Source organism: Plectropomus leopardus, chromosome 1 (assembly GCF_008729295.1).
Source record: "Plectropomus leopardus isolate mb chromosome 1, YSFRI_Pleo_2.0, whole genome shotgun sequence".
NCBI classification, from domain to species: domain Eukaryota; kingdom Metazoa; phylum Chordata; class Actinopteri; order Perciformes; family Serranidae; genus Plectropomus; species Plectropomus leopardus.
The window spans coordinates 9,196,192-9,214,662 of NC_056463.1; the positions used below are offsets into that span (position 1 = coordinate 9,196,192).

The 18,471-nt window shown below is 40.4% G+C and overlaps 1 protein-coding gene across 9 annotated transcripts in view; it reads right to left on the minus strand.

Moving 5' to 3' along the window:
* tle3b (TLE family member 3, transcriptional corepressor b) overlaps positions 1-7,495 on the minus strand; it is a 43,812-nt gene extending 36,317 nt beyond the window's left edge. For all 9 annotated transcript variants that reach the window (XM_042491655.1, XM_042491629.1, XM_042491646.1 and 6 more), the window contains exons 1-4: positions 7,379-7,495; positions 6,353-6,453; positions 5,472-5,535; positions 1,998-2,042 (exon numbers count right to left, since the gene is read on the minus strand). In XM_042491655.1, coding sequence (XP_042347589.1) covers positions 1,998-2,042; positions 5,472-5,535; positions 6,353-6,453; positions 7,379-7,402 — 234 coding nt within the window. In that variant the 5' untranslated portion in view covers positions 7,403-7,495. The remainder of the gene's footprint in view (positions 1-1,997; positions 2,043-5,471; positions 5,536-6,352; positions 6,454-7,378) is intronic.
* Between the last annotated feature and the right edge of the window lie 10,976 nt (positions 7,496-18,471).

An 18,471-nucleotide genomic window follows, 5' to 3' on the forward strand; every position in this document is an offset into this window, starting at 1 on the left:
ACGGACGGGCGAGGAGGGGGCTCTAACAGCTAGTTAGCACATACACACACACGCCTACAAAAAACGTCTACACCTGATGAATTGTGCAGTGTGCTGCTCTTCCAACTGGGCTACCCTCCCACTGATGCCATTAACCTTCTGGATCTGTGGGCCATGAAGCCTCTCCTCCCCCCCCTCTGACAGACTCCCACTCTCATACATCATATCACACGGCTAATGACACAAGGGCCATCATTCACATCACATCGTCAGGGTGGCGGGGCAGACAGAGGAGGGGGAAGCAATGAAAAGACGTAAGGGCACGAGTAGGAGGTGGGAAAGGAGAATCGAGGAGGCAGAGGTGACGAAGGGAAACAGAAGGCACGACAGAATCACAGAAAATGGAAATGTAAGTGTAGAGAGATAAAAGAGGGGCATCTTGAGATCACAGTTAATCTTTTTTTCCTCTTTTCAAGTGAGTTGAATAAAAGATTATGCTAATGGCGGTTAATAGAAAAGAAAATGTGGGTTTCACACGGCTGACTAAAAGGCCCGGGGTCAGACCCACGGCTAAACAGAGTTGTTTTTGTGGTGTTATTTACAGGTGTAATCTGACTTTTATAAAGCACTGATGTTTTGCATTTAGGACATTGGTTTCTGCAGTAACAGATCTCTTATCTTAACCACACCAAAAGTTAACCAGACAGATGGCATGCATACTTCTTATCTTATGGCCTGTAATATATACTGTTATGTTACACTAAAATTATTAAATTTTGCAAACCTTGGGCTGCAACTAAAAACTATTTTCATTATCAGATGCATCTCTCCATTATTTTTTCTAATTATTTAGTCCACAAATGTCAAAATAATAATACCAAATGATTATTGCAATTCCCCAGAGGGCATAATGTCATCTTGAGCAAGCTCATTTTGTCCAAACAAAAGACTAAGATATTCAATCTAAGATAATTTAATTCAGAGAAAATAAGCAGATAATTATGTTTAAAAAAGATATCATGCACCCTTATTTTTTTCTTGATCATAGATGTATAGAAATTGTTCTGTCTACTCTTTGTTCAAATTGTTTGTTGGTTCTGCACCACAGAAATTGTTGAATCCGAGGGATAACATGTTAAAGTGAGAACACCTGCACATGCAGACACATAAAGTCACTGAATAAAATACTTGTTTTTATACAGAAGACTTTAGGAGCTCAGCTGACAGAAAAGCTCTGCTAGAGCGGCTGAGCTTTTTGTATGTTGCTGTGGGTGCAGTGTTGGCGGTGCGGGAGGTTTTAAGCTAACTAGGGTTAGCACAAACACTAAATCAACACACCTCCAAAACTCTGGACATGAAGGACCAAAGATCAACTGGAAGCAAACCAACAAAGGAACTTGATGCGAAATGTGGTCAATATTTCTAAAGCTAAGACGACTTTAACATATCTGCTCCCCGTTCCTTCATGCCTGCATGCTACTGAGCGGCTCCTTGGGTGGTGTAGAGGAAGCTGCAGATATTTTCGCCCTTTTCATCTCTAGAAGTCTTTCCACTGCAGCATGATGCCCAGTGCTGGGTGGCAGCTGAACTAATGAGCTTTTAGCCTGGCTGGCACTCAGGAGGCAGACACAGAATAGTGCGGGCATATGTGCATGCACACACACACACACACACACACACACACACACACACACACACACACACACACACATTCAGAAGGACAAACCACACAAAAACACATCCTCTCAGTCAGTCTGCCAAATACTTCACTTTAATCTTATCAAACCATCCCCATCAGGCAGCGTGCCCTTCGTGTTGTTTAGCCTGTCAGCATTTTCACTACAGGAAGCCAGTGTGTGTATGCCTCCTGAAGCCATTTAAGGATGAGGGTAGAAAGTAAGGTCAGGTATGTGTGTGTATGTGTGTGTGTGTGTGTGTGTTTATATTCCTCAATCACTAGGGGAAAAAAAACCCTGTGTTTTGGCTGTACACAGACAATCCCTGATATGGCTACATACCTGTTTGTGCATCTCAATGTTGAGCCCATAGGACATCTCATAATACTGTAAAACAGAAGAGAGGAGAAAACATTAATACATTATAATGTTACTCTAAAAACTGGCTTTTAAAAGATGCATTTTCATTTGTACACTGAAACAAAAAAGTAATTAAAGACTTGATTCCAGAAATGATATCTTTAGTTCTTAATTAGGTAAAACAAAATAGGACTTCTAAGTTATTTGTGACTTTTCTGTACTAAAGAACTGATCATTTCTTTGTGCAACAATGCTGTAAAAAATGTTGGTTGACTAGTATGACAGTGACTAGGATTAAGTGCGTGGCATATTCCATTTTTTGTTCTTATTCTACAACATTCCTACAAAGCTGCTTACATGGCTAATGAAAATAAACATTCAACTAATAATCCTGTCTACATGCAGCCGTACATACTCTGAATGTGCGCTAGAAGCGTTGCAATATGTTCACATATCCAAAAACCTGTTGATATCCAACTCTTTCATAATGCTTAAGAGGAGGTGTGTTTCTCCAAAATTGACCAGAAATGTGGACTTTCCTTTTTGGCATGCATCTCTACACCAGTTTTTTAAACTATTGGCTAGCAGGTTTGTGTACAACGCATAAACAAGCACAAGGCAGTGTATCGCAAACCCCAATTGAGATTCAGATTCTGAATGTGCTGCATACATGTCCAAAGAATGCTCCTAATAATACCAGCAAAGCCCACATGTCTTAGTTGGAAAATGCGCTGATTTGCAATATTCAAATAGAATATGCTATTTACATGACCCGTATCAAATTCTGAATATTGCCATATTTGGATTAATACTGGAATATTATTACGCATGTATTGTTATCAGTCCTGTAAAGCACCCAAACAATAAAAAAGACAAGTATGTGTTTAGAATACTTGTTGCAGCACTCAGGGTGAGCTATTGAAAACACAATGACATTAACCAAACAGGTTGAAAACTTCATGGTCCTTGTGCAACCACAGCTGACAGACGACTGGCTCCTGTTCCCGTTTACTTCTACCGGCACTGCCAGTCTTAGAGCTGAAATCACTGTCCATGGCTTCAAAAACAAAGCAGAACGCCAAATACTATCACTGACAACAACATTAACTGCTGTTGATTGCCAAAAGCTTCTGAGCCCACCAACAGATACAAACTAAAGCCTAGTAGTTTGTCTGTCTTGTTTATCAAACACACAACAAACAGCTTCCATTTATAATAGCTACTCCCACCACCTTCTGGCTCCTCGCAGGGAAAATAATATTTAACAAACGTACTGCTGCGTTTGGTTAAAGTCATTCCTTTCATGTACAAACAAGATAAGCACGCACATACACAAAGTAAGAGTGACGTCTGAGTTACAACACTCATCAGATAAAGAAGTTCTTTTTCCATGCACACAATGCAACTTTAACTGTGTTAGACAGAACCTTTGAGTTGGGTCGTCTTTGCAGAGGCACTTATTCCTTTTGTCTCCATTTGATAATTATGTAATATGTTTTAATTGTAGTATTTGAGAAACTTTACATTTAGCTGCTTTGAAGCTCTTTGATAGGAATCAAACAACTATCTTAGCAATAACAACAACAGAGCTGCAGCTATTACTTCAATCACTGATTCACCAGCTGACCTTTTTCTCATTTAACCCATTACTCATTTGGTCTTTAATAGTCAAAAACAGAACAAAATAGGAATAAATGCTTATCACACCTTCTAAAAACCCAAAATGATGTCTCCAAATGTCTTGTTTTTTCCGACCAACAGTCTTAAATCCAAAAATATTCAGTTTGCCGTCATAAAAGACAAAGCAAAAGAGCAACTTCTCACCTTTGAGAAGCTGCAACCAGCGAATATTTGGCATTTCTGATTGAAAAATGTTAATTCATCAGATTTAGAAGGTCATAAAATAGCTGCTGATTCTTTTTCTCTGGGTTGACTGATCAATTAAACTAGATAAATCACCATCTTACAAAAGTCTGTCGTCCAAATTTAAAACTTGTATTGTCATGATAGGCAACTATTGCTTTAATCACTGATTTCACAAACTAACCCTTTTCACATTTAACCCATTTCTCATTTGGTCTATTACGTGCCAAAATAGGAACAAATGTTCCACTGCAACTTGCCAAACCACAAGATGACGCCTTAAAATGTTTTGGTTTTTTCCAACCAACAGTGCAAAAGACAAAAATATTCAGTTTACCATCATAAAAGCAAATTCTAACATTTGAGAAGCTGGAATGAGCAAATGTTTGACATTTCTGATTAAAAAGTGAACTAATCAGACCTTAAATGTCTTAAAATAGTTGATTAACATTTTTTGTTGACTAATCAATTCAACTAGATGTTATCATAGCACATCTTCTTCCAAAAGTCAAAGAAAGTTTTTTTGCTGAGTTTTGTCTGACAAAATAGAAAACTATTACGCATGAGTAGCATGGTTGTATTGTAATTATAATAGAGCGGAAACTATAACTTTAATCCCTGATTCACCCTCTGACCATTTTCTCATTTAACCCATTACTCATTTAGTCTATAATATGTCAAAAATAGGAACAAATGTGCTCACAACTTCTCAAACAGTCCACAACCCAAAAGATGATCACTTTACTGTCATAAAAGACAAAGACAAGCAGCAACAAATGTTTGGTATTTCATGATTAAAAAGTGACCTACAATCACTCTTTAAGGTCTTAAGATAGTTGCCAGCTCATTATCGTTTGGTTGACTAATCTATTAAACTACATGCATCACCATCTTACAAAAGCATGTTGTCTAAATTAAAAGCATGCTGTACGTTTTGACTAATGAAATACAAAATAGTGAAACCTGTGTAGTTAATTTTACTGAACATCCATCTGATTAAAGTCGATTTTTCATGCATTTCCCATATTATGATATCAACAGTGGAAAAATGTTCTAATTTATCTTGTGATATTGATTTCAATGACAGTGCCTGGCCTCAACAAGAAGCCTGTTATTTTTATGGTTGTTCTCCCCGCATTTGAGAAACCCCTGGGTGTGTCAAAGTGTCTGAATGACCCCATGGTTCACCTTGGTGGGAGTTAAAAATACAGGAAACCCTCTGATTCATGCACAAAGCCAGCAGACCAGTCATTAACCCCCAGTGGGTCATGATGGGTGTGAGAGGGAGGGGTAGTGGGGGTGGTGGAGGGTCATAAAGAGGACCCCAGAGCCGTAGAGGGGGGTCGTCACACCCCACAATCAATAGCTGGACATTTGACCCCTGCTAGAGTTTCAACAGACCCCTTCACACACACCCCACCGCCACCTTCTCATCCAATAAAAACAGAAAACAGGCGTGAGTCAACAGCACCAAGCAGGGACAAATGCTAACATGGCCTTTGGAAAACACCAGGGCTGCACCACCTGTGACTGTTCACCTGAGGCTAAAGGGAGGGTACGCATAAATCACAGCTGTACGGTGATTGCTCTTACCATGACGTAGTGACGCTGCATCTCTGTCTTTTCGTTAGCCAGTTTATCGTACTCCACTTTAAGGCTTTAGGGAGAGAAAAGAGATGTAAAATTTAGCTTTTATGGAGTGATATATCTTGATATGGGTATATTACACCTTGTTAATAATTCAGAAAAGATGTATTTATGAGGGTAGGAGCAGTGTAAACTTGCATGAAGCTACACTGTAAAATCTGACAATCTGATCTTACTTAAATCAATCTTGGAGACCGAATGCCTTGAAAAAGAAAAGTAAATGTAAATATTAACCTTAGTCTATGTTTACTTTACATTCAGTTTATCTAATTATTAAATTTACTCAAATTTTAGCTGTTTTTAGTTAATGTTTGTGAAGTTGTTGCAACTTAAAAACCAAGTGGAACCACCTTGTTCTTTCTTAGTTTTGGCAACTTCAGCAAACCAAGTTAGTCTGAGGGGATTTGGCCACTGATGAACTTCGGAGATCTAATAGTTCTATTGTGCTAACATGTTTACGAAAATACAAATATGACTGACAAGTTTGCAGCCAGCAGAATACAGATATATAGCACAGTAAGTTTACTTAAGTTGCTAAAACTTAGAAATATTGATTTAATTAAAGTTGTAATTTCTAAGTTGTAACAACTTCACAAAATTAATATAACTAAGTCTTCAACAAACTTAATAGATATAAAGTAAACGTAAATTTCGGCTAATAGTTATGTTTACTTACATCTTTCAAGGCAATCGGTTTCCTAGATTTTTTCTCAAGAAAATTCAACTTGTCAGATTTTACAGTGCACAAACATGGAACAAGACAGCAGCAGCTTCCTCTTCCTATTCTTTCCAGGAAGCCAATGCTGTTTACAGTAGCTCGTCATTACCTGTGGTACTGGGCCTGCAGGAACTGAAATTCGTCTTTGATCCTGTCGCAGGACTCTGCCACTGTGAACTTGAAGCCAGGCTGCCCTGGCTGGTGAGGTGCCTGAAAAGGTCGGGAGATATCACAGGTGTAAATGAGGCCATCACAGTCCAAATAATAGTCTCATCTCACTCTAGCCGCTTCCTCCTCAGTAAACTGTGGTGTTTTTTTCTCTTGCTGGTTTGTCCTCACATTTCCCCTGAGCCCTGAGCGGCAGAGGAAGGAGCTGCTTTCACTCAGCAAGATGTGCAATGACACAGGCGGGTCACTTCACCCATCCTCAAAACAGGGTTACAACGCTGTGCGATTTTCACGGTATGATAACGGTCTCAGAAAATACTGCGGTTTCACGGTATCACAGAATTTGTCATTAACAGCAACAACGCTTAACAGAACGAAGACAGAAGGTTCGTTTTGGTTTAACAAATGTTTTATTACTATTATTACGACTTTAAAACATTCTCCTTTTTGGAAATTACTAAAATCAAGATTCTGTAAAAAAAATCATTCATTTTCTGAAAATCATAGATAAGCAAATGTACACAGTATGATAATCATCAACTTTTATATCACAGTATACCATAAAACCAGTATGTGTTGCAACTCTACCTCAAAGTAATGGTGAGGGGAAAAAATAATGCATAAAGTTGTGCGTTTTCAGTGTCTGCTGCAGAAAAAAAGCTGCATTCACCTTTCAGCAGTGCAAAAATGCAACCACAACAACCTCCACTGAGAAATGAAGTCAGACTACAGCAGGAGGTGATGATCCACTTCCCTGAGTTCAACCAAAAGCTCTGATCGTGTCGCCAATAAACACGAGTTTCTCTCCTGCCAGAGTGAAGCGTCTCAGCAGCACCGATGCAGACCATAAATAGTAAGGTGCGGATCAGCAGCTCCACTCTGACGAGCTAATTAGGCTACTTTGAAGAGCGGTGCATTTGCATCAATTTACAAATACAGTAATGACAAAAGACAACTATGCACTTACCGGATGCCGGCCTTGTGGATACATATCGCGTCCTTTACACAGGGGAATTCGGTGTGTTTTCTCGCCTCCTCCTTTCTTTCCGTAATCCCAGTGAAGGTGCGGTAAATCACCGCCACCCCCTCCCCTGTAGACGCAGGATGGCGGCGGACAAAGCCCTGTTTCTCGGCTGCGAGGCGCACTCTCAGACCTCGACCACTGGATGTATCACCTCTCCTTTGTACCTCTGCAAACAGAAAACGAGGCACAGCTGAGGGGCTGAATCACTTTGCAAGCGGCTGTAGCACCTTGGCTGTAAATCGGCAGGAATTAAAGCTTTATGAACTTGTTATCTACTCCAAGACAAAATGAGAATAAAATGTGTTTTTTTTAATCATACTGTGGATTACTGATATGTTTTTCTTTTAACATTTTCTGTCAAATAATCTAAATCTGTCGCCTCGATTTGCATAACACAGTGGGGGGGGAAAAACAAGAGTGCCAGCAAAATGTGTTTGATCCCATGTATCAAATAAATCCCAAAGTTGATACTTTTGATCACAACCTCAACGACATGATGCTTTGTTTCTCTCGTAAATCTAACGACATGTCTTCCACAAAGGGAACACACACAACGGGCTTGTTTTGGTGGTCCGGGAAGGGGAAAAAAATCAGAAACAAGGAGCTGCTGCTTTCAAAGTCGGCTGCCATGAAGCCACACCACCACCACCCGTCTTGTTAGCGGCTCTCTTCATGTCGCCCTTTTTACCTTTGTCTGGGCTGATTCCTCCCCTCTCTTCAGCACAGGTAAAAAAGAAACAGTATCCAGACACAAAAAGCTTAATATCCGTCACTTGTAACCGTCACCACAGAGTGATAAGGGCGGAAAATGTCCGTCGCCGTTTCTATTTTTCACACTCTTTGCTCCTTGAGAGTCCTTTAAAACCCCGGTGATCCCGAGGCGGAGAGCGTCTCTCCGTCCGGCCGGACGCTGTTGCAGGCATACAACTTCAAACAGATCCAGTAGTAGCACACGAATCCTCCAGTAAGTCCAAATATTATTTTTCGGGGCGAGTGAAACGAGTTAATTTCTTTGTGAAAATGTCGGCCGTTGTGAAATACACCACGAGCTCGCTGTCGGGTATACCCAGTTCCTCCGCCGCGCGCTGTACCACACACAGACTGTGCACTGACACGAGGACCCGACTGCCGAGAGAGGGCCCGCGCGAACCAATGGGATTCTCCGAAGGAGTTTAGCAGCGGGGGCCAATCACAGCGCGGCGGCCCCCACGTGGGGTGCTCAGCGCGCCGGCTTTCTGATTGGGCCGCGATGTGTGACCTCACATGTTCGCCATTTTGGATTTGAAGTGACATTCGGTGCGTTCAACAACTTGTTCAAAACAAATGGAAATAATTTATAATTCTGTGTATTTTAAGCGGCGTTTCAGCGTTTTACATTACGAGAATTTACCTGCGAGTTTCAGCATCAACGTGCATGATGTATTGTTGCGTATTTCCAATTTTTATTGTGTGTATATATTGTATTTTTGTACATAACCTTTTCATTTTTTATATCATTTAGTATGCTATGGACATTTGTCTGTGTCCTGAATAAATATATTAATTATTATTATTATTATTATAAAACTATGCTGATCAAAGCACTTGATCTTGGTGTAAATAGGAAAACTATATTCAAACAGAATTTATGAATTCATTGTTAAAATCTATATGTGTGCACATACAAGGAATTTGACTTTTTTTGTTGTGCTCAATGTACATACCCAGAAGACATACAGTAAAACTGAACAAGGTAAACATCTGACCATATGTACATTCATAAATCAGAATAAGAAGTACTTTATGGTAGACTTTTTTTGCTGTAATATGAAGTCTACAGAATTAAAGAAAGTAGAAATAGGAAATATTAAAATATGAAATAAGTAAAAATATAAATAAAATAGTGTTTTATTCAAAATATAAAATAAAATATGTGCAGCATTAACAAGTAAAAAATGTAGAATATGTATGATATGTTGAGTATGTGAAGTGTGAAAAAATATAAAAAATAAAAAAATATGTGCCTTATGTTAGCTAGCATTTAAAAGTTTAGCAATATTTAAAAAAAATGCATAAAATATACATAAGTGGAAATAAGAATAAGAGATATGTACAATACGTACATTATATGTGAGACAGATATAAAGTTCATAGGCTATGTTTAAAAACAACAAAATGAAGTTTGTAAACAGTTGTACAAAAGTGCAAAAGGTGCTGGAATAAATACAGTATGATTAATTAACAGGCTGCTTATATTCATGATGTAGGTGAAGGTGACTATATGTGCAGTGTGCACAGCATGAACCTGTAAATGTGGAATGTGCTTATAATATGTGAACAATTACTTGTGAAGCCGGTCTGACCCTGAACAATAGTTTTAAATCTGAAACAGGAAGATCACACTTTCTGCTCTCAATTCAAGGAGAGGCGGAGAAGCCAAGAAAAAGAAATAAGTCCTGTTACCATGCCAAGAAAAATAAGAGCACATAGAAATTCATTCAACAGCCGAAGTGCGCAGAAAGATGTGAATACCGCTTAATCTACAGCAGAGTGTCCTTTGAGTGACTTGAATTGATCGACCTATTTCTAACGAGACCTCGAGCATCTACAAGGTAGGCTACAACACGTCTGCGCGTGAGGATATCAGCCTATCAAGTGTTGCTCACTATGCCCGGCCCCCACGTGGGTCCTTTTCCTCCCTCTTCGCTGTTTTCTACCCAATGGCGTCGCGGCTGTCTTGCTGCGCGGCTTGTGATTGGCTGAGGAGTGGAAAAGCTGTCAGTCAGGAGCCCGGGTTGTCAATTAAACCCACGTTGGGTACGGCGCTGACAAATGCCTGTGCTACTCTCCCTCCTGCCTGCGAATAGTGCCTGGAATGGCTGCTTAATTAGCTTCGAATGGCTTTTCCTTTCAGCTCAAACAATCTGTCACTACCATGTGGTAAAAAGAGCCTTGCATAAAACAAAAGCAGGAGAGAAAAAAAAAAAGCCAGTAGGGGCTAAATATCAGTTTGATTCCCCCCCTCCCCAACCCTTCAACCCCTCCTCCATGAAAACATTTGCTGCAAAACAAAGCCTTTACCTCGCTCAAACATTGGCTCGTTTCGCTCATCTGTTTCTGCCCTCATTTTCTTCTAAATTTGTATTTATTTGTTTATCTGCACGTCCATTCAGCCTACTCATATTTGAATTTTAAACATGGGTTTCTCAGTGGTGTGGTGTTGGTTGGTGAGGTGGGTGGATGGGTAGGTTATAAAGAAGGGTGTAAGCATACTATCTTACATATTCTAGGCCCCCAGCAAATGCCCCAGGCTTTAAAGCCAATTTTTGTAGAGGCCAAACAGTGTAATAACACAGTCATGTGACGCCCTGCGGCCCAAAATGACTGGGTCCCATTTTCATGCCGGCATACGTCTGTGGTGCACTGAGTAGGTGGAGCCTGCACACCATTTGCTGAGTATTGTTGCCAGATCCGTTGCTGAATTTTAGCGGCGTATATATCACCACAACCACATGCCCAACAAAAACACATAAAAGGAGACTATTGTCCATGTAGGCAATTAGTTGTCAATTAGTAAAGCTATTGTGGAATTTTCTGTAGACTAACAAATGTTGTTTTTTGTGTCATGCATTGATGTATTAGAAGTCTGGATATAGCCATGGAGGCAGGGCCTCGTTCATTCCTATAAGAGCTACCAATTAGCATATGAAGCAAAAAAAGCTCTTTTTCTGGGCATAAAATACAATAAAATAACCGGATCTACTGCCCCATTACTTTCACCAGCGGAGCAACCGACCTCCGGTTTAGCGCTTTGCTAGCTTGAATGGCAGGCTAAAAAATGTAATCTTGCAGCTCTTTTAGACTTTCCAAATATGAGAGAAATGGATGGCTTAAATCTAGTTATTTTGTGGGGGTTTTGATGCTTGCAAAAAAATTATTTTCTAAATTTACATACATCACTTTCCCAATGTAAGTCGGACATACCTCTGTCAGTACATCAGTTCTCCCCCAGTGCTTGTATACTGGGATGAGGACAGTAGTCCAATTAAATGGCCTTACATTGATATAACCTTAGCTGCACTTAAAGGAAGAAATGAGCATGCTATCATCTATTACAAGACCCCAAAGAAGTGCTCCATACTTTTAAGTCAATTTTCATATGGTCCAAACAGTGTAAAAGACTTTTTCCCATCGACTTACAGACTTCTGTAAATCAGTAGAATTTTTTTAAAGAGAAATGACTTGTTTGACTATTGAGGTTTGATCTATTCAGTCTGACAACATTTGGAAAATCCACAAGATCATATCATTGTATTCCCATTCAAGTTGGTGGTGCGCTTCACCAGAAATCAGCCACTTGGCTGGCTGAAGTAAGCCACATGGCCGCAACTTTACAGAGTCCACGCCACGCAATGAAAAAAAAAAGTATCTCAATTTAGTATTTATTTTGATATGTTTTCAGCGCAAGGATCATTTGAGCAAACTATTTCTAAAATGCAGATACAACTGGCACTTGTACACTTCAGACCTAAACTCAGTATTGCTACATTTTTAACCATTTGCAGCAATACAATGAGCCCAAAAGCCAAGATGTATATCAAATTTTGAACTGTAGCTAGCATACTGCGAGCTTTAGCTGTTGCCTAGCAACAAATGCATCCCTCCTGCAGATGCTCTGACATGAGTCGGGATAATAAGTCAAAATCTGAGGGCATGTCAGTGAGCTACAAACTCAGTGGGAGACTTTAAAGAAGATTTTTCACACAAAGCTTCCGTAATGATAAATTATCTTAGCAGCGCTGGTTGTAATCAGTCGTTTGAGTAGAAACAGACTGTAAACACTATGTGCAACAAAGTTTTAGCACTTCTTAAAATCAAAGCTCCCCAAGGGAACACTTATTTCTCTCAGCTGCTTGTAACAAGCACTGATTTGCACTGACCAACATCACCACGCTGCCGATTCTGACAGCGATTCTGAAAACATGCATTCAGCTGGAAACTGAATGATCTATCACCATTACTATACAAAAAGGTCAATTACAAATTACAGTTTGTTAAAGTTTAACAGAAAAAGGAACAAATAACCTTGTAAAGTGACAACACGTACCTTTTAGGAGAACTTTCCTTCCCTTCATACACTGAAGCACCTGAGTTCCCAGGATATTGCGGTGGCTCAGGTAAAGTGTAAGCAGATGCAGAATAGCACAGATATAGAGACTACAAATTTGGCTTCAGTATGACTCAGCCTTGCCAGAAAAAGGTGGAATAATAAAATAAAGGTTGGACAAAAGTTCATTATGTAATGCAAGCTATAATATGGTGATATGTTCCAATCTTTAATATGCTTGATGTATTTTAATAAAAAGTATGAATAGTTCATTATTGAGTTATGGGAAAAAATCTGACTATCATCTCATCTTTCTGTAAAAAGAGAAAAAATCCACAAAAATAATTTCCTCTCTGCCTCTCCGTTGTTCGACCTTTGACCTTGGACTCACATCCTGGCAGACTGCAGGAGTCCTGGCTGCATGTAGAAGAAAAATGGACCAAGACAAGAACAGATATATAAACTCAGTTTCCACTGGTAATTTAGCCTCGAACTATGTGTAGGCTCCACTCTAAAAACCAGGGCCCCGTTGCCAAAAAGCATCCCAAGTCTAAGATGAAATCCACTTTACAAACTTTCTTAAGCTTCAGAGGTTTACCAAAAAACACCAAACTAACAGCAGACGCTCTTAGGAATGATCAACTGATTGACAAGTGCCTCCGGTCCACTCGTAGAAGGCATATAGCAACTAACAAACCTCCCAATCACCACAAAAAGTTAGTATTGTTCGTTTTTGCAAACCACAGATACGTTACATTTGCACATTATTTTGTTGCGAACATTAAAAAAGTTTCTCAACAACAATGTGGTGAAGGTGTGGTTAGGTTCAAAAATCACTCGGTTATGTTTTGGCTTTAAACACCTATGTTTGGTGGCACAAAAGTTGCTGGAAAAGCAGGGACGTGTTCGTCAGAAACACCCAAGTTCCTTTCCACAAACGCTGCTGGGAAAGGCCATGATGTGCTGCTAAAAACACCCAAGGTCATTGGTACAAACACCAGCACAAAAACAGCGAGGGGTAGCCAAAGAAACAAGCCGTGTTATTGGTTTCGAACAGTGTTCTCATCCACCATCCCCTCCTCCTCCCAGTAACAAAGTTCAGCATCGGGTCACTTTAGTTTGTAGAAATGTTTAACGCAAACATTTTTTTTTGAGCAATAGAGACAATTCAGTTCCCAGTAAAAAAAAATCCTTTAAGTCTGGATCATCAGTTATGAGAGAAAAAGTGAGCACACATTAGCAGGAGCCCTTAGAAGACCCTTAATAGACCCTCCGCATCATGCCAAACAACACTAATTTTTAATATGAAACTGTTTTATTCAGTATACACCAATTTAACCTGGTCTGTGTGTTTTAGAGAGGAACAAACCTCTGCCGATAATTTTTCTCTCACTAAAAATATCCGATCGATGAAGGAAAGGATCCTGAACCGTCTGCAATAACACTGCTCCATCGTTTGATTGAGAGACCCCTAGTGGCAGAAAATTACTCATTGTTTGTTTAAGGTGTCTCTATCTGAATATGGCAACCTGCTCTCTGTAAACACTTAAATCTTTTAAAAATCACTGCAATCTTGGAATGGCTACATGTTTTTATGTACTTATGTGTAATGAAAAGTTGAGGCGTTTAAAACAGAGTAAACCACAGTTGTTTTTGTAAAGTTTGCCAAACTGAAGTTCCCAAAAAGAGCTGAAATGCTAAAAACCTCTTCATCCATCTCAAATATTGGATGATGCCACGCTTAAAGAGGGAGCAAATAACTATAAGTACAACTAAGTATTTTACGATCACTTGTAGGTAACTTGCCAAAGGACAGTTTCAGTCTACTTATTTTCATGTCACTTTACAGAAAAATGACATTGAGATAAATTTGGGAAGTTTGATTCATGTTTAAAAAATGTCTGTGTCTTGGCAGCTTTTACTGTTGTATGTTTATAAACGTCAAAATCATTTTATCAACTCTTTCCTACAAGTAATATGATGAATAGAATTTAGCATGGAAACACTGACTACATACACGTTTATCTTGTCATTTTAATGTAAAGGAGTTAAAAAATAAGTACATGAGGATGTTCTCTACTGTCATTAAATGAGCCACCATGCTGTTCACGCTCCTTAGCCACGTAGAATCTGAGTCCAGATCTGAAAGGACCTAAGGACAGTCAGACCAAATCTGACGAGATCTGAGGATAATGATACCGGAACGACCTGAAACGACCCTCACCGCGAACAACAGAAGCAGCAGTACGCAGCGCCACCAATTAACGAGCAGCCGCGGGCCAAAATTTCACAGCTCACACTCTCCATCTCTCATCAAAAAACACATTTTTCTCCGGCGATGATTATGACAGAATCAGATAGTTTGCTATGATATAATTGGTATTCGACACTTTGACACACAAACCCGAGACCAGCGGCAGTACAGTGGGAGACCACCCGACCCAGTTACATTGAAGATATTTTAGACCCTTCCCAATCCAGGTTCAACTCTCTGTGGGTAGGACCTGTGAAGACCTTGACTTTTCAGTGAATGTTGTATGTCAGTTATGTAAGTCTCTTTACACTGCCTGTTCAAGGTTCACACTGTTGGTCTGACCTGCAGTTTCATGTATTTCTTTTTTTTTCTTTTGATAAAAGGTAAAATTGTGTAATCGGGGCAGAGTTGGAGAAAGTAACAGTGCCGAATGACCACCTCTGTAAAAGGGACAGCCATCAGGACGGGACCGTGGGTAGGACGGGTGAGACATTTTGGTGACGTATTATGTGTGCGACCTACCAGCAGGAGAAAGCAGCTGGCCGCAGTTAGCAGCTAACTCAAAGAAGAAGCGCAGCGTCCGAAAATGTCCGCAAATTGGGAAAAAGTCAGGTCTAGCCCTCAGAGCTGAGGACAAAATTAGCTGCTATCAACGTCTTCTGTTCATCGTATCTCAAGCGGGCAGGTACTGTTGATTTATGCAGAATCACTGATCAATCGTGACGATATTTGTCAGTTTGCTCTGCGTTGAGGATCCTGGGATTGCTATGTGTAGGTCCAGTGTAAAGGATGTGGGTTATCTGGGAACGGGCAAACACAGTGGCGGTCTCCACAGGCCCGAGACTCTGATTCAAGAACCACATACAAACAGACATTATCATACGGCTTCATCTCGCACACTGAGGACCGTGGATATGTCACAAACACAAACACACACACACACACACACACACATCCACTTTTCATCCCACTCAATAGAGAGTGGCCTAGATTAGGCAGCAACAAAGGAGTGGGCTTCACCTCTGGGATAAGGGGGGCGGTCCCCCCTTGTAGACCTCTGCACTGTTTATTTGCACTGGAAACCCAGACGCTGTGAAACTCCCACTCTGAGGCACTACACAAATATTGGGGCTATTTGCAGAGGTGGTTTTAATTCTTTACAGAGCAATGATTGGCTCTTTTCACTCCCATCTCTGCAAGAGCTCGGCCAATGGATTCCTTCATCCTCCTTCAGCCCCCCCCAAACTCACACCAGCCCCCAAAATAAACAGAACTGATGTATATTTTCAATGGCTTTAGTGGCCACTGAAGACTCAAATCCCATTTATTCTGCTTATGGTATCACATTCTCCGTTCAAACAACTCCTCAACACCGAAACCGCAGCTTCTATAAGCGAACCGGTGCTTGTTCCTGCTTCTGCTGTATACAAGGATCTTGATACTTCCTGAGAAGAGATGTTCACTTGCCTTTTTGGAGGCCTCTGGTGTGAAAACAAGTAGGGCCTGTGCAAAGCAATAAAGCTGTTCTCGAGATATCTGGTGTGGTATGTGAGAAGGTTATAAATGAATTGCTTCAAAGCCTTGATTGGTGCTTTTCTCCTTGTGTAAGTACCTTTGTGAACTTGTTTGATTATCAGCGTCCATCAGATTAATTACTTCACCCATTCAACTGTCCGCTCTTTCAACCATCCCAGTCACTTTTTTATCTTGGAGGAGAGCAAAATGGGGCCTGTTTCCACAGTGGTCTGCTTGGTGGGATGGTCGCGGCGGTATTGTGAAGCACCCACTGACTGGGGATTATTGACATGCTTTCACAGGCGGGTTCAGGCCATGAAAGGAGACATTCCTTGCCACAATGGACCCAGTGTGTGTCGCGGGGGCTACAGACATGAATAGGGCCCCTAAGTGTATCACTGTGACTCGTCAGGCTGTAATCAATGCAAACAAGATGAAAGGGCCTTATCAATAGAGACAAACACAGACATGAGCAAAGTCAGAACATGGCTGAAGTCCATATATTTGTATGTGCAATTAATGTATGTGTGTGTGCGTATTTAGGCATGTTTGGAGAAGAAATAGTGGAGCTGAACACAGTGTTTTGTCTGACGTTATCATCCGTGCTGCAGAAAGTAGTATTGTCAAAGCCTGTGGGCTGCCTAACAGGTATGACACACCGGCAGAGAACAGAAGTAAAAATATTCTCCAAATGGTATTTTATTCATTAACGTAGGAAGCTGAGCTGAATTTCAAATACAGAGCGGATGTTGAGGAATTTCTTGTTTCAAAATCCTATCTGCTGTAATCCTTCCTTGAAAGAGGGCCCCACACTATGCAAAGAAAACCTGTGACAAGTAAGCTTTTTAAAAACACAGCTGTCTATCAGGGCGATTTGTTACAGTACCAAAGGTAAACATGAGTGAAGAAGTGAGAAAAGACAGGAGGCTCCTCAAAGTGCCTCGACAAATTTTTCCTTTTGTTTCTGTCTTTGAAAAAGCTCGGCGATATTAACACTCAGAGAGGACCTGGAGGACTGCCTCATTCAGCTTATTGGTACAAGATGTTCAGATTTATTCTTAGACACATTTTGGCTACATTCAGACTGCAGGCAAATCAAATTTGTCCATCAAATCAGATCTTTGAGACGGACTGCCCAGACTGTTATTTCCAAGTGATCAGATCCAATTTCTGTATCCAGACATCACCGACCTATCTGCATGGGCTGCTGTGGTACCGACGTAAGTCATTATGCAGTGACGCCGGTGACACAGCTTTCTGACGCAGAAGCATGAGAAATACAGGTCCATCATTTCTCCCTCCAAACAATCGTGCTGCTGAGTTGTGGCTTTTTATTTAAATTTATGTCAGCGCCTGTTCACGGACTGTTGTTCTCATGTTGTCCTCCATAGCCTTCAGCTAATAGCAGTAATCTGCTCAGCACTTTTGTCACTTTGGATCTGATGTTTCGTGTCGTGTTTTGCTTTACGACTTTGAAATCTGATTTAAGCAGCTGGAGTGTTCGAACCCATATGCCTTTAAAAATTAAAAGGAATCGCAAACCACCTCCAAATGTGGTCTAGATCTTGTTTGCATATTTCATATTTAATGTGGGTATTTTTTTGCTGTCCAGATTTTTCAAATGTCCTTTTATCCTGCCTGTTCAAGACAGGAATATTGGGTTGTTATTTAGCCTCACAGTTCTTTATAAATGGTACAATTGGGAGGACAGAGTTGCCTCCCTTAAAGCCAGCAGCGGAGGTAAAAACAGCACAGAAATGCTGTTTGTGTGAAAGGGACAGCCGGCAGGACTGGAGTATTGACGGAAAGAGTGTGACATTTTGATGTTGTTAAAAAGCAGCTAGCAGCGAATTCAAAGAAGACGAAAAACAGATGATAATGTTCGCAAAGTGGGAAAACAGTGAGTTCCAGGAGCTCCTTATCCTCCAGGGAGAGGACGACATCTACTGCTATATTACGGGGACAGTAAATGTTTGTTATTGCCATGTTACTCCATTGTTATTATTTAGAAAGCTCTGCCGAGACATATGATACATGCCCCACTAGAGGTCGACGTTGTTGTGTTGAACGCAGTGACATTTTGATTACGTGTTATGTGTGCGACCCATCGTGGCAGATTTAAAAAGCAGCTAGTAGCAGTTAGATGCTAACTAAGAGAAGAAGAACAGCTACCGAAATTGT